The sequence below is a fragment of the Artemia franciscana genome, chromosome 14, assembly GCF_032884065.1.
Source record: "Artemia franciscana chromosome 14, ASM3288406v1, whole genome shotgun sequence".
NCBI classification, from domain to species: domain Eukaryota; kingdom Metazoa; phylum Arthropoda; class Branchiopoda; order Anostraca; family Artemiidae; genus Artemia; species Artemia franciscana.
Window position 1 is genome coordinate 28,611,966 of NC_088876.1, and position 19,281 is coordinate 28,631,246.

General features: G+C 34.5%; 2 protein-coding genes across 3 annotated transcripts in view; both read right to left on the reverse strand.

Annotated features, from left to right (window-relative positions):
* The window catches only part of LOC136035538 (S phase cyclin A-associated protein in the endoplasmic reticulum-like), a 598,516-nt gene that overhangs the window by 256,940 nt on the left and 322,295 nt on the right, over positions 1 to 19,281 (reverse strand). The gene's annotated exons all lie outside the window — the stretch shown is intronic.
* Positions 3,443 to 19,281, reverse strand: part of LOC136035772 (uncharacterized) — a 97,437-nt gene continuing 81,598 nt past the window's right edge. The window contains 2 exon segments of the mRNA XM_065717743.1: positions 3,443 to 3,857; positions 16,491 to 16,727. Of these exon segments, the coding sequence (XP_065573815.1) occupies positions 3,443 to 3,857; positions 16,491 to 16,727 (652 nt within the window).

Consider the following 19,281-nt stretch of genomic DNA (forward strand, 5'->3'; position numbering starts at 1 on the left):
ACTTTGGCTGAGCTTACAGAGTCTTACCATTGACCCCAGTTCCAAACTAAATAACCAGTGACACCAGGACTGGTGTCGTGTTCAACTTGCACTAGTTTTGAAAAAATTATCCTCAACGGCATGTAGCATCTGACGACACTTGGTAATTTTTTTTTAGTGTAATGATAAGAATAATTATTTTAATGAGTGCGGTTGGTAAAAGCAGAGTAGTAATAAGCGTCTGATCTCATTTCTGACAGAAAAACCACTGAAAAGCTTAGATATTCCCAAGAGTCGCCAAGCGCTAGATGGCTTTGATGATTTATGACAGCACTAGCACCAGTTTCGACTTTTACTAGTGACCCATACCTTTTGATTGAACCTTATATTGCGCGGTTTAAACTTATAGGCTTTCACGCATGACTTTTACAAATTTTCTTTTTGGCATTTAGCTTTTCCTGTCGCATTGAAGTACATGCCACATTAAAGCGCCACGCAGGCACAAAGGTATTGTGTGACAAAACTTTGACAAAATAGTAGCAAACATAGCCTGAAGCATGTGTCACTGAATTAAACTGGTAACATTAAAAATAGCGTATCAAAGTTTTCGTGGTACCGAACTGTATGTAAGGAGCGACCCGGCCCAATAGTGACCAAAACTTTAAAAAACAGAATTTTTATAACTATTAAATAAAATAACAAGTTTTTGTAACGGTAAGTAAGGAGCGACATCAAAACTTAAAACGAACAGAAATTACTCCGTATATGAAAGGGACTTTTCCTCCTCAACGCCTTACTCTTTACGCTAAAGTTTGACCCTTTCTCTTAACCCTACTTTTTAAAACATTAAGAAACCTTAGCGTAAAGAGCGGGGCGTTGAGGGGGAAAAGTCCCTTTCATATACGGAGTAATTTCTGTTCGTTTTAAGTTTTGATGTCGCTCCTTACTTACCGTTACTAAAACTTGTTTTTTTTTTTATTTAATTTCTGGACGTTTTAGAATTAATGGATGTTTTAATCTTGGCTCTCCGCACAAAAATAATTAAAACGAAATTTGCATATTAATTAATTGCAATCAATCGGAAGATTTTGAGAAAAAAGAAGCGAAGGAGGAGGCCTAGTTGCCCTCCAAGTTTTTGATTTCTTAAAAAAGCAACTAGAACTTTTATCTTTTTACAAACGTTTTCATTGTACGTAACGCATTCGTAACGAACTTCTATATTCGTATGTTTTTATTGCGTATGTGAGGGGGTTCAACCCTCGTCGATACCTCGCACTTTATCCTAAAGCTTAGATTGTGTCCCAATTCCTTAAGAATGACCTCTGAATCACAAAGGCCGTAGAATAAATAGTTGAAATTACTAAAAATACTTTAGCGGAAAGAGTGAGGTATAACGAGGAGGTAAACCCCTCATATGCGTAATAATTTTTGTTCGTTTTAAGTTTTAATGCTGCTCCTTACTTTCACTAGAAAAAACTTTTCATATTTATTTTTTCATTGTTTTTACAAATAAAGCTAGAAAATCCTGCGCCCCCTTCATTGAAATTTTCTTTTACCATGAGAAGTCTCTCCATGGAAATATCCTCTAACGTAACCCCCCTCAACTCTCACCCCTAAACCGAAAAAATCCCCCTGAAAACGTCTGTACACTTACCAGTAACCATTACTATATGTAAACACAGGTCAAAGTTTTCAACTTGCAGTCCCTCCCACGGGGACTGCGGGGGACAAGTAAGTCGTCCCTAAAGACATGTTATTAGGTTTTTCGACTATGGTGAATAAAATGGCTATCTCAGAAATTTGATCTGGTGACTTTGGGGAAAAAATGAGCGTGGGAGGGGGCCTAGGTGCCCTCCAATTTTTTTGGTTACTTAAAAAGGGCACTAGAACTTTTCAATCATTTTCAAGCACTAGAATTTCCGTTAGAATGAGCCCTCTCGCAAGATTATAGGACCACTCAGTCGATACGATCACCCCTGGGAAAAAAAACAACAACAAATAAACACGCATCCGTGATCTGTCTTCTGGCAAAAAATGCGAAATTCCACATTTTTGTAGATAGGAGCTTGAAACTTCTGCAATAAGGTTTTCTGATACGCTGAATCTAATGGTGTGATTTTCATTAAGATTGCATGACTTTTAGGGGGTGTTTCCCCTTATTTTCTAAAATGAGGCAAATTTTCTCAGGCTCGTAACTTTTGATGAGTATAACTGATCTTGATGAAACTTGTATATGTGAAATCAGTATTAAAATTTGATTCTTTTGATATAACTATTGGTATCAAAATTCCATTTTTTTGAGTTTCGGTTACTGTTGAGCCGGGTCGCTCCTTACTACAGTTCGTTACCACGAACTGTTTGATAGATACATTAAAAGAATTAGTTTTTATGCTGATTCCAAATATGTAAAGTCCATTTAAGTTTAATATTACCTATCAAAAGTAACGAAACTAAGAAAAATATGCTTGCTTTTGGAAAGAGGGGGGGCACCCCATGTAGTCAGTCGAGTGATTTACAAAAGTGTGGAATTTTGTACTTTTTTGCAGAAGGAAGATCGCGGATGAATGCTTATTTGTTTGTTTTTGTCGCTGTTTTCTATTTCCCCAAGGGGTGATCGTATCAAACCGATGGTCCTAGAAGATTGGGAGAGTTCATGCGAACGGAAATTCCCCCCTCCCCAAAAAAAATATCCTACGAAAATATTAAGATAGCCATTTACTTCATCATAGTTGAAAGCTCACATAACTATGCTATTAGTGATGACATGACCCTCCATAGTCCCTGGGGAAAGGGCTGTAAGTTACGCAATTTGTCTTTGTTGTTTACATATATTATTTATAACTGGATATTTTTACCAGCATTATCAAAATAGCATGAGATATAAAGAGTAAATACTCATCAACACCAGAGCAGCAAAAACAAACACGATCTTAAACTACAAAAAAAAAACTGGCAGATTAGATGTAATATTAAAAACTTAGTCAACAAATTTAAATTTTCATTTTGAATATGCATTTAAATAAATATATTTTCCTATGTACGGGTTTTAATGCGTTCTGTGTAGATTCTGTGAAAACTGGCAGATTAGATATAATATTAAAAATTTAGTCAACAAATTTAAATTTTCATTTTAAATATGCATTTAAATAAATATTTTTCCCCATGTACGGGTTTTAATGCAAAACTAACATGTATACTTAACGTCTCTATTCATATATCATCCTCTTTTTCTTCTTCTTCTTCTAAAGCACTGTCAAAGTTGAAATTTGCAAACTATCCTTAAGCCAGATCCCTCCTTTTTCTACACTCGTAAGGGGCTAAACTGAAATTAGTTTGGACAAAAAAAAAAGAAAAAAAAAGAAGAGAAACCAGATATTATAACTTCCATAAAATAAAGAAGCACGAAATATAATCTAAATATCTGTATCTTCCTCTTCTTCCGTAACTCGTAAGCCTCCGTTAGCTATAACTGCCGTTTTTGACGCTCGTGCGGTGCTACAGAATAGTTAGTTAAGAAAAAGAGAAAGCAAAAGACCAAATAATGTATTTTGTACAATGAAGAAGCAACACTAACCCTTAGCATCTCCATTACTATATCTTCTTCTTCTTCTTCCATAGCCCTATCGAAGTTCAAGCTCTTAAACTGTCCCTTTGCTAAAACAGCCTCTCTTCTTCGACGCCCGTATGAAGTTGCACTAGCTCTTCCACCGTTTGAAGAGCAATAAACAGGCTGACATCCACCACGACATGATTTAACAGTTGCTTCAAAAACTAAAAAGTTTGATTCCGGAATTTTGAAAGCATTAAATCTTGCTTCTAAACCATCACCTGATCGGGCACGGTCTAGGGATGGAAATATAACATCATCAACTGGACATCTGAAAAATCAAAACCTAATGAAGGGAATTCACAAACAGGGGGCCACAGATAAATTTGTAAGTCCACCAGAATATTTCGAAAATTTTTACAGCTTAGATTTTTCTGCTCTTTTAAAGCCTCGCTTGGCCGATGCCTAGAGAGGGAGACTACACTGGCGGGTACATCTTTGCTTCACCTGTGGCTGCAAACTCTTCAGAGATAGTAGTTGAGAGGCACCGTTGTCACCTTATGCGCCAACCGGCGTGGGAGGCACTAAGTAAGTACAAAGTAAGTAAGTTTCTTTTAATCCTAATATTAATGCTGATTTTTATCACCATAATTATCAATATGACAGGAAAGAAGTAAAGGATATTTAATATATAATAACGTTGTAATGTTGTTGTAATACAAAATTGTTGTAACGTTTTTGTAATTGTAATGTTGTAAATACAAAAAAAATATATTAATAAAATACGTTGTTTTCAGTAAAGCACAAATGATGCAATAGGCTTTAAAACTAAAAGGTTAGGGGAGGGGAGATAGGCAGTAGCCAAATTCCTATTTTTTGTAGTAAGTTTTGTTCGTTTTATGTTTGACTCGAATATTCGATTTATTTAAAAAAAAAAAAAATTGGATATAATAATTACATTAATTATTAAAGGAATTTCTGCCCGTCTTAATTTTAATATGATTCTTTAATTTCCCTTGAAAAGCTTCTTTTTTGGAATTTTTTTAAATCAGTTTCTGTTCAGTTTTGGTTGCCTTAGCTCAGGGCTTCTTAAACTTTTGTAATTCCCGACCCCATTTATGACTGCGAGTTTCTTAACGACCCCAACAAACATAAAAGAAAATAAATTAATATTTTTTGATGATATATTTATTAGGTAACAATGTACATATGCATATGAAAATATACAAATTTTGAATTCGTTTTGAAACATATACAAATCTAAAATTGAAATTTGCACAAAATGTTATAGAAATGTTTTTATTATAGTTTAAAAAAAAGTGGATTCTGACCGTCTTAATTTTCTCGAATATATCCAAGTAGTTGCGTGGTAAATATTAAATTAAAGTTTACGTTAAAAATTTAATGAGATGGATGTGCCTGTTTTTTATTGCATAACAAATCAAATCTTGGTGTAATGTTTGAAACTGCTGGACGTAAGACCTCTTCAACATTTTTTATCGCTGAACGATATTGGGATTTAATGTGTGTTAAAGCTGAGAAAGTAACTTCACATAAATATGTGGTGTTGAATGGCAGAAGTACATTTAACGCCATATCGGCGATTGTGGGAAATTCAGTTCTAGTTCCGATCCAGAATTCAGTCAAGGTCTTTTTTTTGGAATTGTAGTTTTAAGTTTGAGTCACACGAAAGCTCAGCAAATTCCTCTTGAGCTTTAAGTGGCAGATGATCAATCTCACTTAAGCCAATCCAAAACGGCTTTTGAATCCAAACTGTTTTTTGTAAATCAATATTTAATATAAAATATGTCCGGAACTGTATTTCTAGCGCTTTTAAGTGATCTACAATAGTTTTTGCAATAAAAGTTTTACGATAAATTTTCTCAATTACAAAATTGTCGACACTGGAAAACATTTCAAACGAATTTTTTTCGACCCTACTTTTCCAAATGCTGATCTTTTTAATAAAATTATCAATTTTATCGTTTGAAGTAAATATATCGCAATTTTTTCTTTGAAGAGACAAGTTAAGATCGTTTAACTTCGCAAAAATATCTGACAAATAACACAGCTTGGATAGCCACAAGTCATTTTGAAAAAAAGCAGCAAATTCACATTTTTGTTCAGTTAAAAATATTTGGATCTCGTCCTTAATAGCAATAATCTTTTCAAACTTTGACCTCTTGACAACCATCTTACTTCTGCGTGTAATAACAAAGTTGTGTAGTTGGAATCCGTATCCTTACAGAGATTTGAAAATAAGCGACTGTTAAGGGCATGGGCTCTTAATAAAATTAAATAAAAAAAAAAAACAAGTTGTTTTTAATGAATTTAAGGAGCAACATTAAAACTTAAAACGAACAGAAATTACTCCGTATATGAAAGGAGCTTTTCCTCCTCAACGCCCCGCTCTTTACGCTAAAGTTTGACTCTTTCTCTTAACTCTATTTTTAAAACAGTAAGAAACTTTAGCGTAAAGAGCGGGGCGTTGAGGAGGAAAAGCCCCTTTCATATACGGAGTAATTTCTGTTCGTTTTAAGTTTTAATGTTGCTCCTTACTTTCATTTAAAAAAAAAACTTGTTTTTTTTATTTAATTTATGGACGTTTTTGAATTAATGCATGTTTTGATCTTGGCTCTCCGCACATAAATAATTAAAACGAAATTTGCATATTAATTAGTTGCAATTAATCGGAAGATTTTGAGAAAAAAGGAGCGAGGGAGGAGGCCTAGTTGCCTTCCAATTTTTTGATTACTTAAAAAAGCAACAAGAGCTTTTAATTTTTTACAAACATTGTCATTGGTAAAAAATATACGTAACTTACGAATTAATTTACGTAACGAGCTTCTATATTCGTATGTTTTTATTGCGTGTATGAGGGGGTTCAACCCTCGTCGATACCTCGCTCTTTATCCTAAAGCTTAAATTTTGTCCCAATTCCTTGATAATGAGCTCTGAATCACAAAGGTCATAGAATAAATAGTTGAAATTACTAGAAATACTTTAGCGTAAAGAGTGAGGTATAACGAGGAGGTAAACCCCTCATATGCGTAATAATTTTTGTTCTTTTTAAGTTTTAATGCTGCTCCTTACGATCAGTAGAAAAAACTTTTCATATTTATTTTTTCATTGTTTTTTAAATAATGCTAGAAAATCCTGTTCCCCCTTCATTGAAATTCTGTTCCTCCATGACAAGTTTCTCCATAAAAATATCCTCCCACGTAACTCCTCCTAAACAAAAAAAAAATCCCCCTGAAAACATCTGTACACTTCCCAGTAACCATTACTATATGTAACCACAGGCCAAAGTTTGTAACTTTCAGCCCCTCCCACAGGGACTGCGGGGGAGTAAGTCGTACCTAAAGACATAGTTATTAGGTTTTTCGACTATGGTGAATAAAATGGCTATCTTAAAATTTTGATCCCGTGACTTTTGGAGAAAATGAGCGTGGGAGGGGGCCTAGGTGCCCTCCAATTTTTTGGTCACTTAAAAGGGCACTAGAGCTTTTAAGTTCCGTTAAAATGAGCCCTTTCGTGACATTCTAGGACCACTGAGTCGATACGATCACCCCTGGGAAAAAAAAAAAAAAAAAAACATGCGTCCGTAATCTGTCTTCCGGCAAAAAATGTGAAATTCCACATTTTTGTAGATAGGAGCTTCAAATTTTTACAACTAGGTTCTCTGATGCACTGAATCTGATGGTGTGATTTTCGTTAAGATTGTATGACTTTTAGGGAGTGTTCCCCCTATTTCCTGAAATGAGGCAAATTTTCTCAGGCTCGTAACTTTTGATGGGTATAACTGATCTTGATGAAACTTATATATTTAAAATCAGCATTAAAATGCAATTCTTTTGATGCAACTATTGGTATCAAAATTACATTTTTTAGAGTTTCGGTTACTATTGAGCGGGGTCGTTCCTTACTACAGTTCGTTACCACGAAGTTTTTGATTTATGACCTTAACAGCATCCTGAAGCACATCGTTCAATTCTGGTGCTATTAATCAATTAAGAAATGCCCAAAGTACTTTTACATGACGGGACTGTAAGGTCCTGTCGGTCGCGAAAGGGTTAAGCTGACTAATTCGGAATAACATGCACTTCGTACAATGGAACATACAATGCAATTCTTTATACATGTTTCTTCGAACATACAGTCATACAATGGCTAAATGAAAATAACACGAAACGTTTATATAGTTTCTTCGAAATAACACTTAGAAATTTTCTTGATAATATTTATCAGGATTATTTCGGTTTTAAGAGATTGACAAAAATAAATCTAAATTTTTTATAAATTTCCATAACATCTTCTGATTTATAGTAAATTTATGCAAGATATTATAATGATCGGAATAGAAATGCTGGTATAATCAGTCTTTCCGAACCAGAAGATTTTATGATATATTAATCTACGATGATTGTCATTTTTCTTTATAACAATAATTTTACAAGTTAAAAACATTTTTTGTTAAATTGTGTCTTTATCACTCGCGACCCCATAATTTTGCTACGCGACCCAAATGGGGTCGCGACCCATAGTTTAAAAAGCCCTGCCTTAGCTGTTCCTGCGACATTGTAGTAACGTTCCAGGACAACCAGGATGCACATACTGTCTTAAGTTGAACATTCTCTGAATATTTGAAATTAAAATCGTTCCCTAACTGTTCTTGAACTATTGAAAATATGCCATTTTGGCAACCTGTATGTACATAGTATCTTTTGATTTATTTAATATCCCACAGACCATTCCCTGATATTTTCAGCTTAATATCCGTAGCCATTCCTGAGATAAATTGTAGCAGTACAAATAGCAGTATTATTTACAGTTAAAGTCGCAATCGCGGTATCAAACAGTTCGTGGTAACGAACTGTAGTAAGGAACGACCCGGCTCAATAGTAACCGAAACTCTAAAAAATAGAATTTTGATACCAATAGTTACATGAAAAGAATCGCATTTTAATGCTGATTTTAAATATATAAATCCTCAAGATCAGTTATACCAATCAAAAGTTACGAGCCTGAGAAAATTTGCCTCATTTTAGAAAATAGGGGAAAACACCCCTTGAAAGTCATACATTCTTAACGAAAATCACACCATCAGATTCAGCGTATCAGATAACCTTGTTGTAGAAGTTTCAAGCTCGTATCTACAAAAATGTGGAATTTCGCATTTTTTTGCCAGAGAAAGATCACGGATGCGTGTTTATTTGTTTTTTTTTTTTTTTGTTTTGTTTTTTTTCCCCAGGGGTGAGCGTATCGACTGAGTGTCCTAGAATGTCACGAGAGGGCTCATTCTAACGGAAATTAAAAGTTCTCGTGCCCTTTTTTAGTGGCCAAAAAAATTGGAGGGCACCTACGCCCCCTCCCACGCTCATTTTTTCCAAAAGTCACCGGATCAAAATTCTGAGATGGACATTTTATTCACCATAGTCGAAAAGCCTAATAACTATGTCTTTAGGGACGACTTACTCCCCGGCAGTCCCAGTGGGAGGGGCTGCAAGTTACAAACTTTGACCTGTGATTACATATAGTAATGGTTACTGGGGAGTGTACAGGCGTTTTCAGGGGGATGTTTTTGGTTTAGGGGGGAAAATTGAGGGGGGTGTTACGCGGGAGGATATTTCCATGGAGAAACATCTCATGGGGGAAGAGAATTTCAATGAAGGTGGCACAGGATTTTCTAACATTATTTGAAAAAGCAATGAAAAAATAAATATGAAAAGTTTTTTCTACTGAAAGTAAGGAGCTGCATTAAAACTTAAAACGAAAGAATTATAACGCATATGAGGGATTTACCTTCTCGTTATAACTCACTCTTTACGCTAACGTATTTTCAGTAATTTCAACTATTTATTCTACGGCCTTTGTGATTCAGAAGTCATTCTTAAGGAATTGGGACAAAATCTAAGTTTTAGTGTAAAGAGCGAGGTGACGACGGGGGTTGAACCCCCTCATATACGCAATAAAAACATACGAATATAGAAGGTCGTTACGTAAGTTAATTCGTATGTTACGTATATTTTTTACCAATGAAAATGTTCGTAAAAAATTTAAAGTCCTATTTGCTTTTTTTAAGTAATCAAAAACTTGGAGGGCAACTAGGCCTCCTCCCTCGCTCCTTTTTTCTCAAAATCTTCCGATTAATTGCAATTAATTAATATGCAAATTTCGTTCTAATTATTTATGTGCGGAGAGCCAAGATCAAAACATTTATTAATTCAAAAACGCCCAGACATTAAATTAAAAAAAAAACAAATTTTTTTAAATAAAAGTAACGAGCAACATTATAACTTAAAACGAATAGAAATTACTCCGTATATGAAAGGGGCTTTTCCTCCTCAACGCCCCGCTCTTTACGCTAAAGTTTCTTACTGTTTTGAAAATAGAGTTAAGAGAAAGAGTCAAACTTTAGCGTAAAGAGCGGGGCGTTGAGGAGGAAAAGCCCCTTTCATATACGAAGTAATTTCTGTTCGTTTTAAGTTTTAATGTTGCTCCTTACTTTTATTTTAAATAAACACGATTGTTGAAAAAACAACAATAACAAAAGAATATCGAAAGAAGGGACTAAATTGACTTTGCAGCCAGTTGAACTTTATCCTTTCCAATCGTAGACATTGTGACGGATCAAGACTTGGAAATATATCTTATATAATCTAGTTGGTATTATAAAGCTATCCGTAACTTTTCAGGATCAAAATACCATAGATGACACTCTATTAATTATTACGAAACTGCCTCGTTGTTTTACGTTATAGTTTGTACCTATTGCGTAAACACTTAATTCTAGGTTACAGTGAGTATGGGTAGGCTACACCAACTAGCAAAAGTTACCAAACTCCTCTTCACTAAGATGATTGTAGCCTAACAGACGATTATTACTTACAAGTCCCCTACATGTCTTACCAGTGGAACCAACTCGGTCTTACCATCAAATACACTGGAAACAAATAATAGTCCCCTACATGTCTCACAATTGGTATCGGCTTATTTTTGGTTTCAGTGTGTACCCTACTACTGAAGTTGTCAACCCCTTGAAACTTTCAAACTAGTATATCTCATGAAGGAATTTTTGTACCAAAAAATGGATGACATATAGTTTGATCAGCTCATCAAGAACTAACGATTGCCGTTGAAAATTTTTTTTATTTGTCTTACTTCAAAAGTTGATTTTTTTTTGCCGTAGGCCAACTTTCTAACGTCGCCACTTAGAAAGGAGCAAAGGATAAGCTCCAATTTCTTTAGCAATGACAGAACTTTTAAAGTTTAAGAAGTACATCTGATAACATTTTTCTACCCCAATCCCAAGTCCGAAAAAACAAATGATAAACCCAGCCAAAATCACGGCAGCACTTTCGGACCCGTGGGAAAATGCCGCTTTTTTGCTGTGGGGCCGGGTAACTGCAGCATATATTTAACACTTATAGATTTTAGTCCATCTTCAATTTGAAAGTGGTGTCTGCCTGCTTGCCTGCTAGAACGCAGCTTTCCACTCGAAAGCAGAAACATAGTTTGATGAAACGAAAGCTTGGCTGCACAACTTCAGATACTAGACTCTGACATAGGCTACATAACTCCACTTCACTTCGCACGCCATAGGCTCTGGCTCGTGGACAAGCAAAAACCATCCTTTTTGGCCCCAGGCAAGAGTTCTGCGGAGCTTTTCAAAACATAATGCCATATTCATCAATCCGGCCTGAGGTCCACACTTTCCGTAAAAACCGCACAGGTTAGACCCTTACGAGTTTCCAGGAATAAGCCGACATCGGCAGCATAGAAAAAAAAAAAAAAAAAAAAAAAAAAACGGGACAAAACCAAAGTGTTGGTCTCGCAACATAATGAGATAAATAGCGAAATTGGTGAACCGCTAAGCAAAATAGCTAAATAGCAACCGCTAAGCAAAACCGCTAAGCAAAATTTGAAAGTGGTGCCTGCCTGCTTGCCTGCTAGAACGGAGCTTTCCACTCGAAAGCAGAAATATAGTTTGATGAAACGAAAGCTTGGCTGCACAACTTAAAAATTAGGACTTTTTAATAAAGGGTAATAATTTTTTCAAGAAAAGAATGTACCCCACACTCAACAGAAATTAATGCAATTGATTGTAATTGATTTAAATAGCTTATTGAATCAGTCTAATCATTGTGCTCTTTTGAACGCAATTTGATCATTAAAATGAACTTCTAACAAGGAAAAAATAATCTCGCAAATCCATAGAGCCTCTGAAATCAACCACAAATATTATTAGCTTGTACTACTACTGCTACTAACAACTCACTGCAGCACCAAGCCGCCTGAGGCTAACGCAGCTAAGCACGCCTCTCCTATCTCCCAAATAATTCAAGGCCTCCCTGTTTACACCATCCCAAGAAGTTAAATATTTCATTATGACATCCTCTCATCCCAATCGGGGACGACCTGCTTTTCGGTTGGCCCTAGATGGCTTACCAACAAGGGCAATCATTGGCAATCTTTCATCCTTCTTCGGCAGAGCGTGCCCTAGCCATATCAATTTAAATACTTCAAGAAATTTCTATTTATGCAACAATGGATTACAGCTAATTCAGCTCTGGAGCAAAATAATCAAATAATAATTAATTGCAATAGGTTTATTGGTAACTGAAAAGCCAAAAATGACAAAAACTAGTTGCATAAGCTTATTGAAAGCGTGGATAATAAGTGCCATTAGGAAAATTTTGATGGGAAAGTTTTGGTAAATAAGGTTTTAAGAGAAGGACAGTGTGGTTTCGAAAGGGAAGAGCCAAACGTTGGCCAAACTTTCACTATTAGATCAATAAACGACAAATTTTTAGAATCATCAGACTCCTTTAGTTCTTAGTTTGATAGAATATGAACAGATCTCCTATCTTTGGACGTCATACCAGATGAGAAGGTGAAATGATCAATACTACGAATGACACTAATATGTCTGTGGTAAAGACAGGGAGCGGGGTTTGTAGTTGTTTCCATGTAAGGAGTTTAGCAGGGTCGTGTCAAATCTCCAATTCATATAGAATATTTTGATGGGCTTCGTCTTATGGAACGCAGCAAAGCTAATTGGAGAAGATATGAAATGTGAAGGTAATAGACTCTTAGATTTAGATTTTACAGGTGATTCGAGTTTCCCAGATAGAAATTTCAGCGAAAGGATTGAATTTTCGAAGTATCGAAAGTTTAGAGTGCCAAGGTTTGAAGATTAGTTTTAAGAAAAGTCACTTGATTTATGAACCTTCCACTCTTAGATCAATAAACGAAAAATTTTTAGAATCATCACTCTTTTAGTTCTTAGTTTGATTGAATATGAACGGATCTCCTATGTAGTTGATTCCATTTAAGGAGTTTAGCAGGGTTGTGTCAAATATCCGATTTATATGGATTATTTTAATTTGCTTCATAGGGGGATTAGAAGTTACAATACTCTTGATCAGAGTTAAAAAAAATAATATTGACATTTCTTTTTTCAAGAGTCAAATAAAAGAAATCCTTTTTACTAAGTATGAATTTTAGTTCTTTTGTTTGTTTGTTTTTGTGGGGGGGGGGGGTAAACAAAAAAATCAGTAATTTGTTCTGGCCAAAAGTGGTATGATTTTATTAGTACTATTGAATTTGTTTATTGTAAGGCTTGTGGTGCCGATTAGATCGTACTATTGGTATTATAAATAATTTTTTTTCTTTGTCCTGTATTATTTTTTAATGTATTTTTGCCACCCCCTCTGACAAGCTTTTCACTTCTCAGGGTGGCTGTTATTACTGTTTATGTTTTGGTTTCATAATAAATGTTTTCTCTCTCAGATGGACCTTGTCTTAAGGAAACAGCAAAGCTAATGGGAGAAGATATCAAATGTGAAGGTAATTGACTCCTAGATTTAGATTTGGCAGGTGATTCGAGTATCCAAGATAGACATTTTAGCGAATTTTTGAGGTATCGGGTTGAATTTTTGAGGTATTGAGAGTTTAGAGTACAACGGTTTGAAGATTAGTGGCAGGTTAGTGCCACGGTTTCCAAATACATAAAATTCATCAAGGTTAGGGTTACCCATCAAAAGTTACGAGCCTGAGAAATTTTGCTTGGTTTTTGAAATCGGGGGGAGACATCCCCTAAAATTAAGTTTGAATGAGGTATTGAGAGTTTGAATGATGAGGTATTGAGAGTTTGAGTGCCACGGTTTGAAGATTAGCGTTGAGAAAAGTCACTTAATTTACGAATAAATGATGAAAATGTCATAGTAGATGCCACTGAGGCATCTATTAGTGAGGATAATGAATGTGGTGAAGCTGTAAAAAGTAGGAAGGCCTGGGTCTGGTACTGGGTCTGTTTCCTTGTTTCTGATGTTGAAAAGAGTTGGTGAAAATAGGAAGTTGACGGTTGGACAAAGATTATGAGACTAAAAACCACGGTAAAGATAAAAACAGTTTTTTATCCAACTGCACTAAATATTATCTGCATCCAATTCTATAGCTAAAATATAAAAAAAATTGTTTTAGAGAATTATGGATACTAGGATACCAAAAATATATTCCCAAAAAGCAGAGCCCCTTGAACAGGAATATGATAAACTGTGAGAAAGAAATCAAAGTATATAAGCACTTCATAGAGGGAGTTGTTCAGATAAGTTGTCAGTAGCAGTAGTTGTAGCAGAACGGATTCAAATATATAAGTCTACAGTTTAAATTAAGACAAATATTTAGCTTTTTGGGTCAAAACCGAGGCAAAAACCATCAATAATAGCTATCTGACATTTTCTATTTTTTAAGTCCTTCACAAAGAAGATTCGGAAAATTCCAGGAATTTGGTAAAACTCAAGGTGGACGATTGAGAGAGTTAGGAGCTTTCCACCAATACCTTTCCAATGCATATTCATGATTCATCTGTATTTGCTCTTGTCGTTAAGCATTGATACTATTTTAAAAGGACTATTTAAACATTTTAAAAGCTATTTAACAGTCTACGCAGATATGGATGTAGGAGCTGTTTCTGGAAGGTGGACAGTGTTGCCAATTTGGTAAGAGGGAATGTCTCCCATCTATATTTTCCCCCCTTCTCCCCCCTCTTATATTTTGAAATACAAATATAAGTATATATAAGAAATATAAGTATATTTCGTAATAAATGTATCTGTCTTACATTTTTGCAGACATTTTATTTTTTATGTAATACATTTTACTTATCATGATTGCCTGATATGCCGCTAGTCCCTTTTAATTGTCGGGGCAATGCATCAGTCCGTATTCGAATTATAGTTTAAATCCGTCAAGTCGATTTCTAAAATTTCGATGCATGGCTTTGACGGAAGATATTATTAAAATGAAAACTCCACATAGATGAGGTGCTCCAAGTCTTCTTCAAAAATGTCTCCCTATGTACTTCTTCATACAGGGAGTAAGAGAGAGCTATGTAAAAACGAGTTTACCTTGTTATCTCGACAAATGGTGTCACAATGGGAGAAAACTAGACACAAAGGTTCTCTGAGAAAGAGGAGGAGAATCCTTCAAGAAAGATTCCCGATTAAACGTTTTTCTCTCTGGGAAAGAGGAGGAGAATCCTTCAAGAAAGATACCCGACTAAACGTTTTTCTCTCTGGGAAAGAGGAGGGGAATCCTTCAAGAACGATTCCCGACTAAAGGTTTTTCTCTCTGGGAAAGAGGAGGGGAATCCTTCAAGAAGGATTCCCGACTGAACATTTATCTCTCTGGTAAAGAGGAGGAAAATCCTTCGAGAAGCATTCCCGACTAAACGTTTTTATATATGGGAAAGAGAAAGGGAATCCTTCAAGAAGGATTCCCGACTAAACGTTTTTCTCTCTGGGAAAGAGGAGGGGAATCCTTAACGAAGGATTCCTGACTAAAAGTTTTTCTCTCTGGTAAAGAGGAGGAAAATCCTTCAAAAAGTATTCCCGACTAAACGTTTTTCTCTCTGGGAAAGAGGAGGGGAATCCTTCAAGAAAGATTCCCGACTAAACTTTTTTCTCTCTGAGAAAGAGGAGGGGAATCCTTCAAGAAGGATTAGTAACTAAATGTTTTTCTCTCTGGGAAAGAGGAGGGGAATCCTTCAAGAAGGATTCCCGACTAAATATTTTTCTCTCTGGGAAAGAGGAGGAGAATCCTTCAAAAAGGATTCCCAACTGAACGTTTTTCGCTCTGGGTAAGAGGAGGTGAATCCTTCAAGAAGCATTCTCGACTAAACGTTTTTCTTTCTGGGAAAGAGGAGGGGAATCCTTCAAGAAGGATTCCCAACTAAACGTTTTTCTCTCTGGGAAAGAGGAGAGGAATCCTTAAAGAAAGATCCGCGACTAAAGGTTTTTCTCTCTGGGAAATAGGAGGGGAATCCTTCAAGAAGGATTTCCGACTAAATGAATTTTTATACCAAATAATACATCTCAACCTCTTAGCTACTCGTTAAATCACGTCCCTAAACTAGTTAACTGTATAAGTAATTATCGACTGACATCAACTACCCGTCATGCCATTGCCCTCCAAGTCCGTTGAATTGTTGTCTTCTTCAGAATTATGTTTTTCATTTTCCTAATTCCCTTCATCTGAATCTTTAGGATTGGGTAAGACTGACGTTGAGAGGTCTTCAGCCTGGTTGGTGTTGGATGTTAGATCATGTTCTAAAAGAGTTGCTCCACCATTTTTCTAATGGGTAATTTTTACTTCTTATTTTTCACGGCGACGTTTTCTCATATCTCGACGTTTTCTTAGACGTTTACAGGTCTTCCAAATATGCATTTTGATCACTTATCTATGTAATCAAAATCAAAATTTAAACACCACATATAAACCATAACTATTTTTTTTTACTCTGAGATTGGTCCCGGCTGCGAACTCCAGAGTAAATTAATTAGGGATTAATGAGAATAAAAAAATAAAAAATTAATTAATCAATTAATTCCAGAATAAGTTTTGGGTAATAAATTTTACCCGAAGAACCGTTGGTTTTATAAAATAGATACAAAATACTAACCCAAATCGATCTATTAGTTGAACTGAACGTCCTGAATATGGGTCTTTTGCTATGATGTTAGTAGCAAAGATATCAGTTAGTAAATTGTAGCCCTGTTGAGTCTCTAAGCGGAAAGTAAGTGGATCCCCAACGGCAATTGTGGTCGTGGGCCTTCCCTGGTAGAGTACTGCCAGTCGGACACGAGAATCTAAAATATTCTGCGCTGGAAGATATTCAATTGGTACAGGACTTCCTGAGCTGGAAAAGTTTTTTTTAGAATTAATTTTGCTAGGTTTATAATTGAATATAGCAATTTTTTTATTATATTGGAAAATATCAAATAACACAAAAACTCATTTTAAAAAGAAGTATTGAAATTATGTAAATTAAAAAACATTGAGATTGCTTATATAATTTTAAAAGTTCAAAAAAAAATGCGTTGTAAAAGATTTTGTAAAATTCAATAATTGTAAAATGTGCAGCGGTAGCCCCAGCCTAGCTAGGAACGAACATCTTCCATAATAACTAAAAGTGAAAAAAACATTAAAAAAAAACTGACAAGAGAAATTTACCACTTCCAGCTCATTCAGAAATGGTAACTATTATCCAAATTAGCCTTAATATGTAAAATGTTATTTTGAAACAATTTTAAAAGAATTTCGAAAAACAGCCTGATCAAATAGCTTGTGGTAACAAACTATAATTAAGGAGAAACTCGGCGCAACCAAAACTCTAAACAGCAGAATTTTGATATCAATAGATGTATAAAAAGAATAAATTTTTCATGCTGATAACAAATATATAACATTCATTAAGCCTAACTTATCCTAGGTTGAACTTTTTATCACAATTCTTTAAGAACAACTCCTGAAACACAAGAGTCGTTTAATTAGAATAAGAAGCTTTTTAAGTAGTACAAAACTTTAGCGGAAAATTATTCAAATTATTGAATAATTTTTGTTCGTGTTAAGTTTTAACGTTACTCCTTAAATTCAGTTGAAAAAAACTTGTTTTATAACTTACAAGGATGCATACCCATTAATAAAGTTTCATATAAATAATTTGGTTCTCATTTTGGCTTCCTGTATGTGCATATACAAATGAAGGATCAGGTTACTGGTATGAAGGGAAATCATCATTTCTTGATACTAATTTTTCAGTATTCGATTATAAGATAGTAGTTACTAAGATCTGAAAACGGTCCATTCGCTAGATTTTTCTGAGAGAGTTGAATAACTGGATTCATCTCTCTCATTGAACTCTCTCAGATAAATCTAGTAAATGAACCATAAGTTATTATTATGTTCTGTACAGATTTATTAGTTATAATTTTTATACTTTAGAATGAAGACGATTGAATCGTCTCTGATGAAGACGATTGCTGAATATGTGATTGAAATATCAAGACTTTTGTATCTGTTTCACTGTCTAGTAAATGGACATATCGATATTCGAACATTTTTATTCGAACTATTTTTTATTATATATTTTATTCGAACATGTTTGAACATATTCGAACTATTTTTTAGTCGTAGAAAGGCAGCATGGTCTAGGAAAAAAACCTAATTTAAGGTATTAATTCGAAAAAAGCACTGGTAGTAAAATAAGGGAAAAAGGAAAAAAAATTACGGAAAAATAGACTAAAATGACCTTTTGTTTTGCTGAGACAATGATAAGACTGTATCTCCCATTGGCAATGAAAGACAATAATAATAATAGCATTATTAATAATATTATTGATGATAATAACAAGAAATTTTGTTATTATCATATATAAATAATTATGATCGACTTAAGAAGAAATTTTGTTATTGTCGTATATAAATAATTATATTAAATTATGTTCTTTCAGCTAAAGATTAGGTTAAAATTTGTAATTAATATAGTACAGTGTCGATTATAGTATTATGTTAGTAATTTTTTTGCATTGAGCAATTCATTCACAGGATTCACCAATCAAAGCAAAGATTCAAGGCACAATTTTTAAAACAGGAAAAAACAGAAAGTTTGGAACAGTCATTTCATAGCCATATAATGAACCTATTAAAAGATGCAAAGACATAGTATTAGTAAGCAATAGTTGGAAACAAATCAGTGATTATATATGTGTTTCATCACTGTTTACACTGATTTTATATACATGGTAGAGTTTTCAGACCAATTTGTTGCCTCTCTAATCTTCCACTTCTGTAGCACTAGTAACCGCCAATCAAGGAAAAATGCATCACTTCTAAATCTGAGCTCTTTTAGGGACAGATTTGACTATAGTTTGGCTCGTGAATGACTGGATAGCCAATCTTCAATCATTTACACATCTTACAACTTATAAAATGAAGCGCTTTGGAATCGCCAAAAATAGCGAGGAAGAAATCTCACAATCCCAAATCTAATTCAGAACAACTTACTATAATCGTTGATATTATTCTCTATCCATTTACAAATGGAAAAAATAATAATTGTGAATTAAGTGAAAAGATTTTCCATTGATAAAGCAGACTATTTTGAACTCATTTTTGACTGTGTTTTTTTTTTCGGAGTTTGGCATTTTTCGCTGACATTTCGGTGATTTGATTTAATAGTTGAGAAGTGTGTTTACGCAGTCTTCAATGAAAATCTAGCAGTCAAATTGAACTTCCTGGGCTTTATTTTTAACATCGGATTCTTTTAGGGAATTTAAATCATCTAAACTATTTAAATGAAAGTGAAATCTCAGGTCTTCGGGTATGGTTTTTCTTATTTTTTACACTAAAAAAGTTTTCATCAAATACCTAGATTTTAAAATTAAATTTTGTTTAGAAGGGGCATAAAATAC